The sequence below is a fragment of the Falco cherrug genome, chromosome 1, assembly GCF_023634085.1.
Source record: "Falco cherrug isolate bFalChe1 chromosome 1, bFalChe1.pri, whole genome shotgun sequence".
Classification (NCBI taxonomy): Eukaryota; Metazoa; Chordata; class Aves; order Falconiformes; family Falconidae; genus Falco; species Falco cherrug.
Genome location: NC_073697.1, coordinates 51,475,620 through 51,496,620, shown reverse-complemented (window position 1 = coordinate 51,496,620; position 21,001 = coordinate 51,475,620). Strand labels below are relative to the sequence as shown.

Genomic DNA, 21,001 nt, shown 5'->3' with positions numbered 1-21,001 from the left:
CAGTACAGGCCTTCTCCAGATCATAGCTGTCACTTACTGTTTTCTTCCCAAACACAAAGAAGTCTAGACAAGAAGGGAGGGAGGTATATCATTATCATTTTGCTTCACAGACAGAGAATAAAGATGGGTAGAAACAAAATTATTTCCTCAGAATGCCGTCATTTGGAAAGGATCAAATCAACCTCTTAAATCTTAGTCTAGTGCCTTAGAATACACAAGAAATTATTGTCTGTTAGCTGTTCATGTAGGGTGTTCTGGAACCTCCTCAATTTCCAAGTAAAATGTGGACTTTTACATTATTGGAGTGTCCTTCAATTGGAATCAACAAGAAATCGTGTAAGCAATGCATCATGACAAATTTTGGATGTGATACCTGAATATTTAGACAAGGCACTCAGCACATTTAAGGGAGAAATATAAACTTCACCTTAAAAAAAATCATCATGCATCCTGCCTCAGAGTCTTATCACAAACAGAGCTAGCTCTTACTTTGGTCTTTCATGCTTAGAACAGATGCCTGAAAAAAGCACTCAGGGCCTGCAAATTCTTTACCTGTCTGCCTTCTAAGGTCCTATAAACTCCCAGATTATTTACGGCAAAAAGAGCGTGCAGAAAGACATAAAGACAGGGACACTACTTTGGGCTAAACTAACCTACCAGAGGGAGGTACATTTTTGGAGGCACAAACCAACCCTCAATAAGGACCTCAGAATCTGACCTATACCTTAAGTACAGTCACACAGGGAAGCTGAAACAGGCAGTGGAGCTTCTTTTCCCAGTGATCTTGCCCAGATTTTTGAGCTCCTTTTAAATAACAGTGGAATGGGAGCGGGCAGAGGAAAGAATTTCTGCTAACTGTTCCAAGTATTCCCTGGGAAACTGCCATAAACATCCAACCATCCTGCAGTCACTAAAAGAGATCCTTCTTCAGAAAATAGACAAATGAGAATCATTATCATAAAGGCCCTATTACCAGGAAAAAAATTTATTGTTGCACTAATGTTTCTCCTAATGATGTGAGATAAAGAGTCTTTCGAAAGATGTCAGAGTAGTACCTGACCAGCTGGAGCTAAAATCATACCGAATAGCTTCAGAAAGTCAGCATGAAACCATATAAAAATTAGTATTTTTGATAAAGGAAAGCAAGACACTACGAACCACCCAGAAAAATCTCATGCTTTTCATCTGTTGTTTTTTGAGTAACAGGCAAGATTTACTAGCCAGCTGGTAAAACTATACAAAGCTAAGAGAAACTGCCTTGTGCTAATTAGAAACAACGTGCAGTCTGATGACACTTTATAGACTTCAATTACCATACTCGGCAGGAAGGAGCTTTCAAACATCTGTATGATGATTATTCTCCACTGGGATGTCATTTACAGTGCAAAGTATTAAAAACAGGGCCAAAAAATCAATTACAATCTTTGTAAGTGAGCATATTCTTTATCTAAGGGATTTGAACTTGTGTGTTGAAATCGGCTTTAAAAGGAGACACAAACTGATTTGACAATAAAGAACAGGCAGCAAACCTCCCTGATATTCGATTTGCATAAAATTAAACTTAAGGATCATTAAAATAATAATTTGTATATAAAATGTAACAACAAAAGCATATTACTACAAGTCCGGCTTAACAAAACAATGACTAACCACATGCAAAGTTCAAGGAAAGGCTTTATTTATTTAAGTTTTTAGGTGAATATCCTGAAATAGTGTCCATTGACCAGGATTACTTGGATGATTAGAGATACATACACACTAGGAAGGAAAACAAAATCAAATCTGTTATTGTTCTAAATTGTTGTAAACTATTATTTTCATATTTACATAGAAAACCACAAATACGCAAAAGTAATAGGGAGAGTAGGAAGCAACCAATAGCCAATGTGAGAGGTATTTCAACTGGTCACTATTTAATACACTAGTGCAGAGAATTAAAGATTTTACCCTATAATCAAAGCAAAGCAAGGTAACGTGGAAAAAATTAAATTCCCAGAGAAAAATAAAAATATAAAATTTACCACTGTAAAATGAAAATAAAAAAACAAACTAAAAGGGCTGATTGTATGGATTGAAGGTTTTCTTTTCTCATTTACTGATTTTCAGACATGTCTGTTATCTAAGAGAATATGCTTACAAGGTATGCAAAAGTAATGCTGTTTTATTCAACAGCAAATGGGAACAGCAATGGTCAACTCCAGAAAATGGCTAGAAAATTTGCTAGTCACTGCATCAAAATCTGAATCATGGTACAAAATCTGGTGGTGTTAACCTGACTTGGCAGTTCACCAATATGACCAAGCACCACCAGCATTTTGTACAGATTTTAAGATTAATAGAACTGTTTGTCTTAGAGGCAAAACTTCTTTGCCTTTGTAAGGGTAGATTAATGACCTACCACTGCACTGCTGTACTTCAAGAATATTTCAAAGCATGAACTAATGTAGAGTGCAAACACTTGCTGAGTAGTGCCAAAAGCATGCTATTTCTGTACTCTAAAGGTTGTCTTCTAATAATTAAGGAGGTACTAACCTAAGGTGTTGGGTTTGACCTTTAAAGCTGTAGAGCAATCTGGAAATCAAGTCAAGAAACCAGGCTTTCTGTGCACTTTCCCATTCTGTCTTCCCTCCTTTTGCTTTTACAGTGATGATTAGAGAGAAGCTGTCAGTCCCCCTCTGACATTCTGTCATTTGGTCAGACAGGATCCGGACCTATTGAACTCTCATTCAAACTTGACAGCTCATTTCTCCTGGTGGGTACCTGGGCAGAAACTAAGAGGATATCCTGGAAGAGTTGTTTTATGAAGGCACCACTCAGTTTTGTAGCATGTTACTATGCAGATAAGGAATTTAAAAATGATGGTAGGATTTTTACAGTTCAGGCAGTCCAGAACATAGGATGAGATCTCAACCAGCTGTGTATAATCAAAGACGGAGGGATGCTTTCACAATCCCTTGGCCTCTTCATCACCATGGAACATCATGGCTGACACCAGTGTTCTGGGAAAAGGAACTGCAAAATATATTTAATATCAGGTACTCCACAGCATTAAGATAAAATCCGATTTTCACATGAAAATTCCAGACAACTAGGTTAATGCAGGATGTCTGCAGCAAAATTTCAGCAGCACAGCAGTCACCAAAGCTATTGTAGGCAGTAGCAACTACTTAAGAAGAATCAGCAAGAGGCCACATTCCCTATCGTTGAGAACAACAAAGCTGGGACACCTCTAACAGGCTACCTAGGGATTACTTCAGCTAAATGAAGCTTTGTTATCAAAAAAGAAAAGGATTTTTTTCAGCCTGACAGCACCATAAAAACTCTTGTTCATATTGAATGACATATGAACAGAGATTGGTGTTTATAATTTTCTGCTGGTTAAAGACTCATTCTTGCTCCCGTTGAACCAAATGAGGCAAAACTGCCATTGATTTCAATCAGACTGTCAGTAGACCTTAAAGATACTAACCATCAGCACTTATTAATATGGAATTATCAGTGGAAAACATATTGACTAGTTGATCTAAGTACTTAATCTTCATTCATCAAAACACTTACTCCAAATGAACAAAGACAGAAAACTGAACCCGGACCAAAGGTCAGGCTGAACTTACAAATTGCAATGACTGCTGATACACATTACCAGCAGCAGCAGCATAATGTGTATTGCACCCAGTCAAACCAATGGACATGATATTAAATGAGAAACACACAGCACACCCTTAGTTTCCCAGCAGTTCAAATTCTGCCTCAGTCAGAAACATCCTCCACCTTTTCACATCAAACATGAAAAATCCATAAAAATAATTTCATACAACTCACTACTTATTTGCTGAAGGCCTTTAAAAATAAAAGCCGAAATAAACTCATGACTATAAATACTACAACTCTCATAAAAAGCTCTTAAACTCCATTAGTATTATTTTTAACTTCAGAGAAATAATTAATGTACTATAAAGGAGAAAAAGAGTGGTAAAAATTCTGAATTTAATTATATGAATGGTATTCTATATACACTTAATTGCATAGCAGTAACACAACCACTTTCATTACTCTTTATAGCTTCAGATGCCTATTAGCACAATCCCCAAGGTTCCTTATGAATAATTAGATTAGGAAAAGGGGACTCTGTGATGAAACGCGATAGGATGTGATGCTTATGAAACAGCACATCTCGAATCCAGATGCTGACATGACAACATCACAAAGAGCTAATTTGCACATCCAAATTAATACCATCATGATGATAATATAAAAGAAAGATATGCATATAAAATGAGCTACTGAAAATAATGTCAAGAAGAATTGAGGTACTTATACTACAAAAATACATCTTTTTGACATTTTAACCCAGTTGGAGAGGTATAAATAGACTAAATGTCATATTCACGAGCATAGAGGTACTCAAGTAGACTTACTAGAATTTAATCCACTATTTGGCAACACATGGGCAAGCTGTTTAATAAATAGTTATACCCATCAAACATGTGCAGCACTCACATAAACAGGTGAATACATTTCATTACATTTTATTAAACATCTGTTTCCATTTGGTACACTAAACGTTTCTGTATTCATTGGTCCTTCTTAGGTATATACCATCAACAGAACCGGCAGTGATGTTTTTTGAAGGATCTCTACATGGGGCAAAAAAGACACAAATGAATGGGGTTTTTAAAAATACTCCAGAGTCAGATATTTCTGCAGCTGTCATGAGTTTTCTGTCCGCATACTTACATGTCTGAATAGTTAAGAAATATCTCCCTCAAATCCACCTTACAGAAAATAATGGGACCTCCACAGAAAGGGAAATAAGATTTCTTCCACTTTTGTGGTTCTCCACGTAAAGTTTAAAACACAAACACATGTGTTACAAGGCAGACTCTACCATTTTCTACTTGGACACAAATGTCAAAGTAGTCTGCTCCTCTCCCCACATTTTACAGCATGAAACGTACATGGATCCCGTTTGCCCTATGCATTTGAGAATGCGTTCTGTCAATGCAGAGCACATTAATCTAAAGGATTTTCAACTATTAAAAAAATTATATTGAAATTCACATCTCTCTGATGGCATGCCTTTAGAATAAAGAAACATTACACAAAGTCAGATGAAATGATAATACTGCTGAAAAGGATATAACAGAAACAGAAGGATTGAAGTGAATAAATGGGAACCAAGCAAGAGGCATAATACTGGAGGCATAACATTAAAGACATGATAAAGCAATCACCTGTGCAAATGTAATCACTTGATATTTTCTAATGATACAAGGGTAAGGAAAGCCTCATTAAATGAAAAAATTATCCTTAGAGCTAATAATAATATTATACTCTAAGTATTTAGGAATCTACTACAAAATATCACTAAGACAAGGAGATCAATAGGATTGAAGTGAGATGTTATGCACTTAGCCGCAGTCAGCGCTAACTATGACAAAATTTCACCAACTGTGACAAAGATGTATTTTAAAAATAAGAAAAAAACCACCCCAAAACAATTCCATATCCTCACCACAATCACCTCAACGTTGTGGAAAACAAAACATTTTTCTGCACAAATGATACAAACATAGAGGTAAGTAGGATGTTAACAGGGGGAAGAATAGCAAACCTTTCCCCTTCATATTTGGGTAGTTATAATGAAATATATATTAGTTTTTTTACATAATACTACGCCTACTACATGAACAACAAGAATTACAGGGTGCTTCATTGTTCATTCTAACAAAACACTTCATTTTAAAGAAGTTTAAAGTGCCAGCTTCTTCATTACTACATCCCAACAGTCTTTGCTTACTGAGATTGATCCAACACTGTTTAAATCACTAGGAGTTCCTTTCAGGGACTTCAAGGGAAACAATATCACGACAGAAGTCTACGAGTAGAATACATTAACAAAACCAAAAATCAAATAACCAGCAAGACACACAGGCAACATGCAGTGAGGAAACATACATGAGGCATAAGTGAAAGCTTTTATTGTTATATGAAAGTATTTTCATGAGCTTTTGCCACTGTAACCCTCATGCTTCCTGTACTTATCCTGCTTTTTTCATCACCTCTTGCTGTGCACTGTCTAAGTTATAAGATTCTGGTGGCATGTTCATTTTAATCACCTATAAGCCATCATACACTCTTGTGGCAGAAGTGAATAAATAACATGCAGCCTTTTATTTTGAGAAGACATAACTGCTCTTAGTCATGATTTATATTTTACTGACTCAAATAAAAGACAGCTGCAACTCAATGTAGTTCTTCACTTCAAAGGCCAAATATAAAAAAAAAAATGTATTCTAAAAGCTCCTAAAGCTAACAGTCAACAGTCTCCCAGTGCATAAATTCACAAAACACCATGCCTAAAACCAGAGCTGTCATGCTAGTTTTTCCTCCCCACAATCTGCCTGCCACGCAGTCTGTGCTTTGCAGCAGCACCGAGACCCATTTCTGGAGTTACATGGTGCAGATAACATTTTAGTTCCCCTATTCCCTCATCTGCTTTCCTATAATTCTTCATTATGTGTGCAAAGCCTGGAAGTTCTGCCCCAGAACACGCTACTCCTGAAACACTGCCAGATGATTTAAGGTGGTTTCGGCAGAGAACGGTTTCTGAAGCTACATCAGCCTAGGTCTGTGCAGTAATTTACGTACTGCTAAGATCTAGCTTAAGTCCATATATAATTTCATACATGTTTTATTGCTAACTTTTCCTGTGGAACAGTCTTACATGAAAAGTATTATATAATACTTGAACTTACTAAAATCAGTAGATACATGCAATCTATCAAAACCCTAAAGAACACAAATACTAACTTAGGACATGATCTCTAAACAAAACACTATAATTCCTGGCATGAGAAAATTTAGGCAGATAGTTTCTGTGAAATGTATTAGTAGTAATTTATTAGATACCAAAAAATACAATAAGTAACAAAGGGTAAAACAGTTTTGGAGCAGGACCTAAGCTTTTCAGTGTTTTAAGAGTACAGCCAGAGGACTGATGACAGAAGATCACTACCAGTCTGGCACCTGCCGTTGTTCGGGAGAGCTGGGATACCGCATGGATGTAGCATGTATTCTCTTAAAATAGTTGTTCTAACTATATTTTAAAATATATAAATATATTTTTATATATATATAAAAATATAAACCTTTTAAAGATTTTTAAAGATATTTAAAGATATTAATAGGAAAGCAAAAGGACAACAGAAGGTCAGTTTTACTGCTACCTCTGTTACATCCCAGATGTATTCTCTTCTTACATCGTTCTAGCAACTTCTCTCAAGAACATTTATGAAGGTTTTTAATCTAAAGAAATAATGTACAGATAAGATTTGCAATAAAGCCCATCATTCATTCCTCCTCACTGGTCTCTTTATTACCCTCATTTATATTGCTTTTCTCTCTACAGACCTGTGCCTTCAAGTGCTTCCTCATCTTTAATTTCTCTCACCTGAATAGGCCCATGGGACTTATCACAACGGTAATATTAAGTAGGTTCACATGACTTTCCAGGATTTTTATGTATGCATCTAGTCTCTGACTTGCAGAGATCATAACTGGAGCTTTAACAGTCCCTCTCTGAGAATCAACTAAATGCATACCAAAAGAGATGCAAATTTGCCTAGGCTGGTGATAATACTTCAGTCTATTTCAGTGCATTCACAGTTCTCTGTAGCAGAACTTGTTATTAAAAGAAACTCGGGACTCTATATAGTTAAATTTTCACTGAAGCTCCCGTATCTTCACAGCCACCTAGATTTTAGAGTTGCCTAAACACCACACACATTAAAGAGAGATGTGTTTAAAGACTGCATCTTGAGGCTGTCATGATATCCTGCCCTGAAATAAAAATGAACATTTTAATAAAAAACAACCCAAACAAAAAATGAACTACTAGCAGTGGGGAAGGGTAATTGTTTCCCATCTGTTTAAAGAAAAAAAACATGTACAAGAAGAGTCATTTCACAAGTCTTCAGCTAGACCTGAAATTTGAGGGAAAAAAAGATGTGTCAGTTGATGAATTACAAGCTTAATTACATCTGGGATAAGACATTTTAGAACCCAAAGGAAAAATGATTTGCTGAATGTCAGTATGCTCAGATGCCCACCAGCGAGCAGTCCCTCCTCTATTCCAGGGTTTCACTGAAGACAACATACATGTCAACCACAGTAGAAGAAACACAAACTAATGAAATTGTGTGTAAGCTGTAATTACACTGTCTCAGTGAATGGCACTCGGGGTATTGTGAACAGATTGTACATGTTACTTCACACAGGGCTTAATGAAGCATTCCCTGTTCTACAAACTTCACCTCTTGATTTAATTAACCTCCATACCTATACATGCACTACCTCCCAATCATAAATGTTGGAAAACCCTCAAATAAACTACAGTGCTTTCAAGCTATATTAGAAAAGTAGCAAAGGTTCCGTTTACGTTCAGTTTGGCAGCTCAAAAGTGAACTGCAAGCAAATTACAAGGTTCTTAGATGATAAAAACTCACATGTAAAATCTGGCCCTAAATCAGCTCTCCCAAACTTAAGACCTAGTCCCTTAAAATGAAACTGTAACAAAGCAGGATCAATTCATTCACAACAAGAAAAGCTGTGTAAGATTTTACTAGAAGAGAAACAACATTAAAATAATCTGAGGCTTTAGCTTAAAGAAAACTTTTAGATATTAAGGTATGTTCTGTTTTGCTGAACAAAATAGAAGGCTAACTCACATCTTAGGTCTGTAGGCACAGCTTTGCACAATACAAATATATAAATGTATAAAACCATCATTTTCACCAGCTCTTAAAGACTGAAAGGACACTCACCATTATAGTCTCAAATGTAAAAATCATCACTGACAGACCACAGCAGTTAACCTTTTATGAGTTTAGGACTGAACAGGCTGTTTACACGCACCCTGCAAGCTACCTGTTAGCCAACATCTTCATGCTATCCAGTACCACAAGGGCTGCACTCTCCAGTCTTGCAGTTTTGATGAGCTTTAGAGCCTGGATTTACAGGAATGTTCTGCTCTAATCATTTATATATGCTCTACTCACACTGGGGCACTGCAAATAAATGGTGTTTTTCTGCTCACTTCAAGGAGTGAAACACGCACCAAACGCAAACACCCATTTCACAATCTCCTCCTGTATAAACTCCTGCTCAGACTCTAGCACTCAAGGAAAGATGATCTAAAAGTGCAATGGGAGGCTCTGTCTACACTCCTCTTCTGGTGGGAACAAACTGAAGAGCCAGGGAAACAGCAAAGCCCCATTTCACAGTTTTCTGCTAATGAAGGGCAACAGAAACTGCTACCCCTGTACTTTGCGGGAACAAAGAAAAAGAACTGCATCTCAGAAAGGCACCTCAATGGCACACGGGTTACCAAGGCTGCTCCTGGCAGGCAGGGCTCAGCTGAATTTACTTCACAAAGATTTAGTAGCTGTGTAAATGACAAAGCAAAACTGACACACTTTCTCTGCCTCCCTTCCCCCACGATTCAAGTTTACATAACAGTTAATATTTTACTTCCTTAACAAATCAAGTTGAAATTACTTAATGCAAAATTAGAAAACACTCAGTACTGATTTAGAGAATACAGGCTGCCTTAGAGAAACATTAGTAAATTCTTCACAACAACAAAGAGCAAGTGAAAGCTGCAGAGATAATTTATGTGAATCTCCAAAGTCATTTTAATAGCATCTCTCATAAAAAATTAATCTGCAAAAGTTAGCAAGCATGACAGAGGAGGAGAACCATTGGACTGGATAAAAGTTGGCTGAGGGATAAAAGGGAAAGTTTGCCAGCCACAGAAAATGAGGACTCTGTTTGCATTTTACAATTGGACTGCCTGGTTTTTTCATACAGTGCCGAAGACTTACATTACAAGCAAAAACAAGCAAAAAGACCTCCCTACAAGCCTATGAAGCAACGTGGATTGTTACTTTAAATAAAGAACAAAGCGAAACACACACACAATAAAGCATTAAAAAAAAAAAAAATCAACAAAAAGCAACATTTATGGTTACATTCTGTCACTCCAGAAGAGAGATTTCAAGGAGGAAGCAGAAACCTGTGTAATAGAGGCCATAAAGCAGGATTTTAAATTAACTGAGAATTCAGCCAACCTTGACAACTTAAACAGAAGGTACCAAATCTGTCCTTTTCCTTCACCAGAGCTATGCTATTCAGTTCACATGAGAATCTCAACCACTGTCAATGTCATTTTGGCATAAGGGATAATAATAATGGTATTTATGATATGCCACTCCAAGGCAGCATACAAGATCACTCAAGCAAGGTAAAATATGCCATAATACATGAAAATATTTAATATATTTTAAACCTTTACTTACTATTTCTGACTCCAGCAGAAAATTTGCAACCATGTAAAGCAATATAGCATTTTGTCTAATGCCATGCAATCAAATGAACAAGTGTGTTGCTCATTAACATAATGGAAGTAGTAGCTAAGTACACTTGCTTACCTCCCCACCTGCTGCTAATTACTCAATAGCCACCCTTCACCTTTATTATTCTCTCCCTGACTCTGAGCTCTTGGGTCCTGGCTGCCCAGAAGTAATTTGAACCTCAAGGTACTGCTACAGAAAGAAATACCGTGATGCCACAAAGTGCCACACTCCAGCGAGACCAGGGACACAGAGCAGGATGAGTAACAGTGCAACTGGTATCGAAAAGCTGGAGGAGCATTTGGTACGGGATATGCTTAGAGGCTGCTGTGGTGGTATCACACATCCTATTGGCAGGTTGTCCTTTGCTACCCCAGGGTCACGGCTCCATTGACAGCAGGGATGCCAAAGGTCCCAATCCAGCTTTGCCTCTCACCTGGTAAAAAGTGAAATTGGAACTAGTGCCTTCAAACTCCCCTGGGCTGAGTCTGAGACCAAATTCCCTCAGGTGCCAAGCTGCCTTAACACGGGTAAAGCACAGAAAAGCCCCCCGCCATTTTCTCCCTCTCTTCTTCAGCATCACTCACAAGGCAGCTCCACACAGAGCTCAGCACAAGCTCAGGGAATTTATTAAGAATCTAAACACATCTACATCAGGACCCTGACAGATTCAGTCAGAGTTTGAGACCACCTCAACCAGAATTAAATCAGAATTGGGTGACTTTAAGCCAAGGCACTTCTGACTTGCATATTGAAGAACTTGGGGATCTTGTGTTTCAAGACAGAGGTAGCACTAATTTTTTTTAGAAACCTCTACAGGCCATGTTGTACTTGAGAAGAGGCATTCCCATTCTCTGAGATTTAGACAACTGTGTCTCCACTGAAGAAGACTGAAAAATGATACATTATCCAGAACTTTGCAATTCTGGAAGCCACAGGGCAGAAGCTGATTTTTTGGGGATGTTTCCTTGTGTTCTCCCATCCTCCTTGCACAAATGACTCACAAACTCCTCTCACTGTACTTCAAATTGCGTGAATGTTGCTGCTACCCAACTGAGAAGGCAAGGCTGCTGCTACCACCTTACACACTGAGACTTTTCACCAGATGTTCACAACTCTTGAAGGTCAGTACAAGCAGCCAGGCTGCCATGGCAGGGACCTCGCTGGGTGGCAGTTTGCCACACTATCCTTCACTGCTGTAGTCTGTACACTATCTGTCACAACTATAAATTGTCCTGGAAGACCTAAAACATTTAGGTCACACATGGTTACTCAGCGTTCTTGTTCACATTGTTATCTTCAACACTAAGGAAGTAGCTATAGCTTTTATAAACATCAGCAAGAAGATGTACATTCCTTAGGGTGATCACTTCCTCAAGAGTCTGAAGTTCATGTCTGTCTGGAACAGTGAAAAGCAGTACATAGGGTATAATCCTGGATTTATAAGAATTTTGAACTGAACAGTAGAGAATTAAGCTCATTAAGGCAATTTTAACACCCTCAGATGCTGGTAACTTCAAATAAAGGAAAACTATCTGGAGCCGCACTGGGCAGCACATTGGGTTTGTTAGTGTAAAGGCAGTGTAAGTGTTAGTAGCAAGGATCGTTCTCTCTCCTGTTTCTTACAAAACAAAACTCTAGATGAACAACATGCCAGAGTTCACGTACCACAGAAAATACCATGGTCTTCTGGGTTTATAACCAAACCCCTTTTCAAAATGCAAAGCTGTAAACTAATTTATGGCCCCAGTTCACTTGCCTTTGCTATTAGAACAAAACACAAAGCCAATATATCTGATAACTGGCTTCACAGTAAGGGCTTTTCACAGTCCAAACTAAAACAGCCTTTTCCCAACCTTGCTAGTAGTACTATAGATCTTATTCAATAACTAAACCAAGATTTCCCCTTAGTGCTGTTGCTGACAACAATCACAGGTGACAGAAACACAATCACAGGTGTTTTATTTTCCCTGGGACTCTGAGAAATTAGGGGTCAGTGAACCAAGGAGTCCTCCATTTGCTTGTGTACCATAAAAATAAACTTCCATCTGCAAAAGCCAATTCTGTATCATATACATTGCTTCAGAGGGCAACTGATTGGAGACATTTTTACTCTGGCCTGCAATCTGACAATACAGAGCAGAATAAAGCCATAGACTTGAAAAAGCTATTTATAGTGCATATGCCCCAAGGAGATAGAGCTAATAACTAATTCATTTCACATCATACATTTGAATGCAATATGAAAACTTCCCAGTTTCTTATCAGCACAGGAGAAAAGACTCCATTGTGGCTTACTTTAAAATAATTAAGGATTCGTTACCAAAACATTTTAATCAAACTAAGTCTGCACAGCAGTCTTTTCTTTCCCTGCCTTATATCAGTTTCCTTAAGAGGCCCATGCCTATTAAAGTTTTGATAAAAGTGTTTTACAACATAGCAGCTTCCCAAGCTATTAAAAATGATGCTCATTTTCCTGGATAACACATCTGTTTATCAAATAGTTTTCTACAAGCTGGATTAAAATCCAATATATTATTGGTCATATCAACAGGAAGAAAATGGAACGATCTAAAAAATTCAGTGACCAATGCAACTGTAATGTCTGCATACGAGGAGGTTTTGGGTTGGTTTAGCTTTCTGGTGTAGGCAAACCAGATAAGCTAAGTATCATTCCGTGGACTAGATAGTTGAATATTTTATTACAAATCATTAAGAATTAAATAAGAGGAAAGAAAGAAATATAAGGATTTGTAGCACCCAAAAGACATCACCACATTGAGCTTCGCATCTGCTGCAACTGCGGCAGAAACAAAGCAGCAAGCAGACACAACGCTCAGTGCAATGACAGACTTCTATTTTTTCCACACCCACAATTTTTGTTATTTTTTTCTATTCTTCTACATGCTGACACCAGGTGTTATAACAGCTTGACTTCAATGAGGCTGTTCTAAGAACAGTGTGGCTTCAGCCAATATTGGTGCCAAAGCTGTATCGTAAATAAACCAGTAGGAGATGCTGCAAGGAACCCCAGCTGGTACTCGCTCCACAGGAGCTACCACTGTCATGGGACTGCACTAACTCAAATAGAAAAATAAGAGCCCTTGGGAACAAAAAGAAAATCACCTCAAGAACAAACAGAACTCCCCACCAACACCATAGTCTATCCTAAAGCTCAAATACTTAGCAAACAATGACTCACTATTTAACCTGTGCCTTCTGTTACTTCTTAATTAAAAGGCAAGTTTTTAACAGATTTTATGCTTAAATTGTAACTGATTGCTATATTAACAATGTGAGTTAACTCCACCAATTTATAATCCAGAGCCCCTAGGGCCCCCAGTTTTTACTTAGTAGCATAACAACATCCTGATTTTACTTTTACCACAGTAGAAGCAGCATGAAAATTGTTTAAAACACATGTTAAACATAAACCATAACTAGATACTGTCAGCTTACAGTCATTTCTGTTGGTTCAGTGAAAAAGTTAGGAAACAACAAGGAAGAATACATACATACACATCGTAATGACTTAAACATAACTGCCTTTCCATTAAGCAATCTGGTACCAAAAGTAGTTACCATGTACACAGAATGCTTGTTTTCACATTTATCAAAGTTTAATGGGTAAAACCTGGATAAACGTATTCTAAATTCCTAATTGAGTTTAACAGAAAGAATGCAGATCTCCTTCAATAACCCTTAAGGCCTTTTCATTTCAAGTTTGGGGTTTTTTTCCCCTTTAGTAGAATATTCTGACAGTATTAGGAAGTACTGCTCAGTGACAGCTGAACATGCATTTCCAGAATCAGACCTTTTTTTAGGCTGTAAAAGCATACACCACCTTGTGTGTGCACATTGATTTTATTTAGGAAGTGGAGAGAATTTGATCTGAGGTTTGTTCATTTTTAGGTTGGAGAAGGACTTCTGGCACTTTTTTATTCTGTTTTCACTTTTGCTGTTTGATCGTTATATTTACTGTATTACGTGTTTATTGACCACGTGCTTTAGTCTGAATCACTATTAATCAGAAAAGAAATATGTCCCCATTGCAGAGTAATCATGCAAAAATGTATTATCTACTAAGATTATTAAAGCAAGCTATCTAAATTATACTAGCAAAAAGCAGGTAAAAAAAAGTTGCAAGGTGTAATTATAAGAGGGCTTAAAAATAACTACTAAATAAAATAGCATCAGCTGCTTACTTCTCAGATTAAAATCTGATTAAAGTCTGAGCTAGAATACATCCAGACCACATGAATACACAAGAATATGCAAAGACTTTACACAACTTCTGAAGACAGAAATCAGCTTAGCTGTTTAGATTTCTAAATATATTAAGATAAGGGTACAACATTAGCTATTGAAAGTAATTACCACTTTTTGCTCACACAGTATTTAAAACTTTGAAGAGCAAATGTGCTATCTAGTCATTATATTAACTCTTTAATTGTTCCTTCTCCCATCAACTAAGTGGCAGATAACTTTTTTAAGCTAATATTTAAATCAATCCTTATTAATTGGAGCCCTAATGTAAACTTGCTAATGGCTTCACTACACAAATAGGTGAAGAAATAAAACCCAAACAGAAAAGAAGACAATAAAAAAAATTAAATAACTAATACTATATTGGCTATAAGCTTTTCTTTTGTTTCCTCAAAGGTCAGAATAATCAATTTTCCCAAGGAAATTCCATTTTTTTCACTTTTAATTTCTATAACAAAGGAATAGTACGTAAATATGCAAGTAGCCAGAAATGGAAGTTTGTTAGTTATTAGTACATTTTAATGGCAAAAAAACATAGCACTGCATAATCAAACACACGTGACGGCACATCAGGTTTTTGGAATCTTTGATTATGCGGTACAAGACTGCTCAAGTTTGCACCACCTCCATAATACAGAAAAGTGAAAACATCTTTGAAAAGAGCAAAAAAAAAGAAGGCTACGTGACCTCCTCCTGAAGCTTATTTATAACCACTGCCCTGCGAGGGAACATGGTTACTGATCATTCTGTCTCCCTATGATGTACCAATACAGGATCCTGATGTGCGAGTACATCAACTTGTCAGAAGCGGCTAGAGCAACATTAAATAGCAGCGCAGCAAGCAAGCGTTCGGTGATGTCGCAGTGCCGAGTGCACATAAAAGTTCATACCAGTATGCTGTTGCTGAAAAACCATCACTTCAGCTGCTCACCAAGTTTGTTGTGTTTTTAGATGGGAATGCAGTGAGATAAAATGAACCACTACAAAAGCAAACACCATGCAACAGCGTATTTTATTCACTCCTCGTACAGAACAGGGCAGAGTAACAACAGTCCTGTCACCTGGCCATTGGTGTGAGGAACTGAAGGCTCATTTGGAAATCCTCTGTTGTGCCAAATTCATGCTCTTGCCATGAATTTCAATGAGATTTAAAGATCTGCTTATTCCTGTTTTTCTGCCTTACCTCCCTCCATGTTTCCCACTCTGCACCTTTTAATCAATGCAGAAAATCCATTGGGCCCATTGGTTGGGGAGACCTCTGACTGTATGAACTGCCCTTTCTAAAGGGATGATTTACCTCTGTATTAAATCCACAACTATAGTAATAGCTGCTTTATCTCTATAGAATCCCTTTTAATAGTTGAAACTCCAAATTAACTTTTCTCTCCTTACATTGTAAGGTCTCTGTGTCTGTGTGCTTATTAAATTAGCATAACCAGTTCTCTCTACAACCAACTCAGAGATTTCTTCCACTGAACACTTCAAATCTGCATTCTCTCCTACTTGCTTCTGATGATATTCATCCTCAGCCCTTTGTGCTGAAGAGTTGGAGCTAATAAGATGATCTGTATATCATTGTGCTCTAACTCAAGCTAGTATCTAGCTGAAACATCTTAACTTTTACTAAATACATTTAGTTCCATATTAAGACCTTTCAAATAAAGACAAAATTTTTGGGTCAAGCTCTCAAAAACAATGGTAAAAGAAACTTATTTACCATGACTTTTTCAGAATACCTTTCTATATATTGAATTAATTCATTGAGTGACTACTAAGCTAAAGTAAAACTGTGATTATACAGCTGAACACAAAAGCAGCTGTCAAAACCCAACATTAACAAATCTCCAACTTTTCCTGACTTTTGGGTACTTGACTTCATTAAACATGTTTTTCATTTAACACAAAAATGCCCCTGGGCTTCAGGTATTTCTAAATTTTGTAGTTATCGACAACTGAATCTCCTTCATTTATTAGCTGAATTTTAAAACTATCTCTAGCATCCTACTACTGTTACAGCGTTATCTATACTAACAGCAATGTTATGCCACAACAGCCTTAGTCTGGCTTCCATGTGTGGTTAAGGAGAGCCTGACCCATCCTCTCTGCTCTCCATTGTCAGGGTCTGGAGGACAGGCTGTCCACATCCACCACTTCTGCAGCAGGCATTACATTCCAGAGCTTTACATCAAAGCATACAATTAGCTTTAACTTTCTTTGCCAGCTCCCAGATATTTCTGATGTGGTATCCACTGTTTATCTTGTAGAAGGAACTTCTCTTGAGTTCCTTTTCTGTTCAGAAATTATTTTGTTAGCAGTCAGAATATTCCTAAAGATTGTAAATAAAGAAGGGAGAATGATATTTTATAAAACACACCATTAAATAGCATCAGAATTTTCTAGGACAACGACAATGAATTAATGCCACCCAAATGATCTGACCCACCAAATGCTCAGTAGATAGATATACAATACATACAAAGACTTATCACAAAGCATTGGCAGTGGGCAGGGAAGTGTTTGATGCAGACCATGACAGGCCAGCTGAATGTCATCACAGACAGTATCACAACCCAGGAACAAAAGATGTACTCATCTTCCTGTTCCATTAATGGTACGCACAGAAAATTATCTGTGCCCCAAAGGCGTGAGCTGTTGCTGTCAATTGAAAAGGTAGCCATATTCTTCAATTATTTGCTGCAATGTACTAATTAAACAGGATAATTATGGGAACTTTTTATTAACCTCTCACCAAGTACATATATTGTAAAAGAATTAAATTCAAAAGGAGAGCCATCTGTAGACCAACTCTGCAAGGCTGAACACCAGTGGCATTCATTTTTTAAATCTAATATTCTGTTGCCAGACAACAGAAAACAGATGCTACATAAGCAACTTCAAAGCCATATGCAACTCACAAATTGCATGTGACAACCAGACTCCTTTATTGTGGTCAGTTAATGATTTCAACTAGAAGTTGGTACAGGATCTCCCTTAGCAAGACCTGGACATTCACCAAGGGCCAAATGAGCCAACCAATCTGAGCTTGCAACCATGCATTCCAGACCCAAGCTGCTCTCCCCAAGTACTTTGTGTACTAGGGAGAAGCCACTGTAAGGTTTCGTAGCCGAGTGCAACACCAAAACAAGGATAAATCTCAACATTTGAAGGTGGAGGAGCGGACAGCTGCAGACCAACATGTAGTATGAAGGAACTGAGAAGACACATGCAGGAAGCATTCCCCCCATCTTTGGCCAAAAGAAAAGACAACTCTTAAGTCTTCCAACTCAATATCTAAACCATGTAAAAATAAAAAATTTAATAGCCTCTGTGCAATTGGATTACTATTCAACCAATGTCATGCTCAAATAAGACAATTTTAAAAAAATTTCAGATGTCATGGATGATCCAAGCAGAGCAATACATTCTATTTGATACCAACGTCTTTGAAAACGTGAACCAACACCACAACTCCAGAAACATCTTGAGACTGGTAATATTCTGTGTTATTAAAGTTATCTCCCCTATAGTTCAGAAAAGACACAGGTAGGAGACAGAAGATTTTCCCATCTAAAACAAAAGCAAAGAGAATTTCTGACCTCAGAAAGCAGGCCAGTTGGCACTGAGATTGCTTGCTCATTCCAACAGCTAGCTGAGATACCAAAGCAGATATAAGGAAACCTAATTATTAACTATCATTTAGAATAGTGCTTTATTGATCTATTTTTTCTTTTCATGATACAGCTGTTATTTTATAGTCAAAATCTATGCTTTGTTAGAACACAGTCTGTTTTCATGACTGCTGAGCACACAAAGTAAAATGAAAATTATATGGAGTTTTGTTTTAGGTTCGCACTTTTTTCTTTTCTATGGGTAGTAAAACCACATAAAGTTGTGCTGTCAACAGTCCCACTGTCTACCTGCCACTGAAGGCAAGTTCACAAGTCTCAGGAGAGACTGTTTCCCACCAAGCCGCAGCCTTGTAAGGAGCTGGCAACATCAAATCCAAGAGCCAGGCCAGAAGTCTCTTTCAATTAATATTTTTTTGGGAATACTGATATGAAAAGATAGTCCACAACAACGGGGACAAACTGTACTGTCACAACTACCCAAAAAGCAACAGAATCAAGAGTCAAATGAGATCAAAAACGGTTAGTATACATGACTGTACCTTGGTCTATCATTTGGAAGATACAATTTATCAGTGCAAGCAGTGCAGCTTGTCTACTATATTTAGGGCTAAACCCAGATGGATTCAGTCAAGGAAATCTGAGGATTCTAGATGCCACCACAGTCGCCTTGCGCACAAGCTTCCTTATAGCTTTCCCTAAAAAACAAAGAAATTCAAGACAAAAAAATGGTGAAAACTTTCCTCATCTAAGGATAATGTTTCAAGCAGGAACAAAACTGTTGACCCTGTAAGCAAGCAAGCACCTTGTTCTCCCAATCACTTTCAGTAACAGAATACTTCCTCTCAGTGGACATTCCCAGATTTACAAAAGTGTAAGTCACAGGCTGCAGCCCTGATCCTTCTAGCTCCTATATCCGCTTTCATCAGTGTAATTAGCTGAGACTGAGGAAAGTTTCCTCTCTCATACTCCTAACCCCAAAGTAGTAGGTACTATCTTTGGAATTATCAGGGACGTGCTGATAGTCCAGTCCTGATCTGTCATTGAAATAATTACTTTGAAATTCCTTGGTGTGAAACTCGTTGTACGGCTGTTGAAGGGATTCAACACACATTAATCAGTTTACCCTCAACAACAACAACAGTTTAAGAGAATGTTTATTGAAGCAGGGTTTTAAGAAGCGTTAACTGCTTCAGTCAATAAAATTTAAAATGGAGCCCCCCAAAAACCAGTCTACAGGATCTAGAGAACAGGTGCTCTTTCCCTTTTAAAGGTAGGACCTTCCTAATGAAAAACAGAAATGAAAAAAAAATAATCACAGAAGCATAAAAATAAAATGCTCTATTTCAAAGAAACAAACTGTGTTTCTGTTATCAGAACATTAGGAGAGGAAGTTAAGGAACCCATTTTATATTAACATTGGTATTCAAAGCAGAGCAGCCCGAGCTATCAACCACTCATCCCAGGTCTACATAGCATCAAAGAGAAAAAATTAATGGATCCATGTAAAAATTTATTCTCCATTTTAATTTCTATCTTTCACTTTTCTCCAAAAGCCTTTCTTTTCTAGAAGATACACTGCAAAGGAAATACATGCAAGTACTGAACAGGGCAAAAAAGAAAATCTATTGTACGTGCTGGGATGATTTCAATGTTTATTTACACATGCTTATACTTAAATTTGCGGAGCGTTGATACTCAGAAAGATGAAGTGCTGTATCAAAGCAGTTATTTTTATGAAGACATTTGTCATTATGTGAATCCAGTCCAGACAGCAGCAATCAATTCAAGTTAGTCACTCAGGTGTGTATCTGCATGCATCATACTCATGAGAGAGTTTTCTTTCTACTTATATTTGCAATATTAAAAGCAGTACTGCCATAAATGCTGAATCTGAATCAAGCCCACCATATTCTTTTGAAGGAAATGGGGCAAGTCCTCTGGGTATTGTAGACCATCATATCCCTATTATAATTTCCAAAAGCAGTGGAGCTGGGATACTTACACCAGCAGGGGACTGGTGTATGTCACTACTTGCAAAGATTCAGTAAGAGCAGTGAAGAACTATCAGTATGTGTATACAACTTGTGAACAGTAAGTCAAGTGAAATGTAGCAAGCCATGTCTTTGAAGAACAGATCAGTGCACAGAGTATTCTTTATATAAGCAAACTAATATACACTCCCTATCTCTTGCATTACACTTCTTTTAAAAACGTAGAGCTCTACTAAATGAAATCTTGTTCCTTATGACTTGCCTTACAAGCTGGGTGGCAAGTAGACGTTGGCAATTATTAGCCAAGAGCAATTTCTAAGTGAAGTCATACAGGAACATACGTGTACTTTAGATGTCACTCAAAAAACTACTAAAATTTGTATTTTGTATAGGTGCTCTTGCAAAAATAATAAAATGCAAGGGCCACTGCAGAAAGTACTTCGAAGAGCTTGAATATTGTTGCCCACTTTCTGGCTTAAGAATTTTAGATGCTTAACACTTTAAAAATGATATGATCAATGACTGTGGTGCGTGAATAAAGAACAGAACAATTTATCTCTAGATCATCTATCCCACTACTGGAAGACTTCATCTAAGCATTTATCTGCAGCAGGCAACTACAGGAGAACTCTGACAAGTCATATTTCTGTCATTTTGCTAGGACCCATTTGCTGAGTTTTTCTATTTTTACATTTCAAATTGT

The 21,001-nt window shown here is 37.4% G+C and overlaps 1 protein-coding gene across 8 annotated transcripts in view; it reads right to left on the bottom strand.

Annotated features, from left to right (window-relative positions):
- The window catches only part of PPP2R2C (protein phosphatase 2 regulatory subunit Bgamma), a 207,549-nt gene that overhangs the window by 76,065 nt on the left and 110,483 nt on the right, over nt 1-21,001 (bottom strand). For 2 of the 8 annotated variants that reach the window (XM_027814248.2, XM_027814243.2), the window contains one exon: nt 18,847-19,002. The exons of the other annotated variants lie outside the window; for them this stretch is intronic. In XM_027814248.2, coding sequence (XP_027670049.1) covers nt 18,847-18,859 — 13 coding nt within the window. In that variant the 5' untranslated portion in view covers nt 18,860-19,002. The remainder of the gene's footprint in view (nt 1-18,846; nt 19,003-21,001) is intronic. 8 annotated transcript variants of the gene reach the window in all.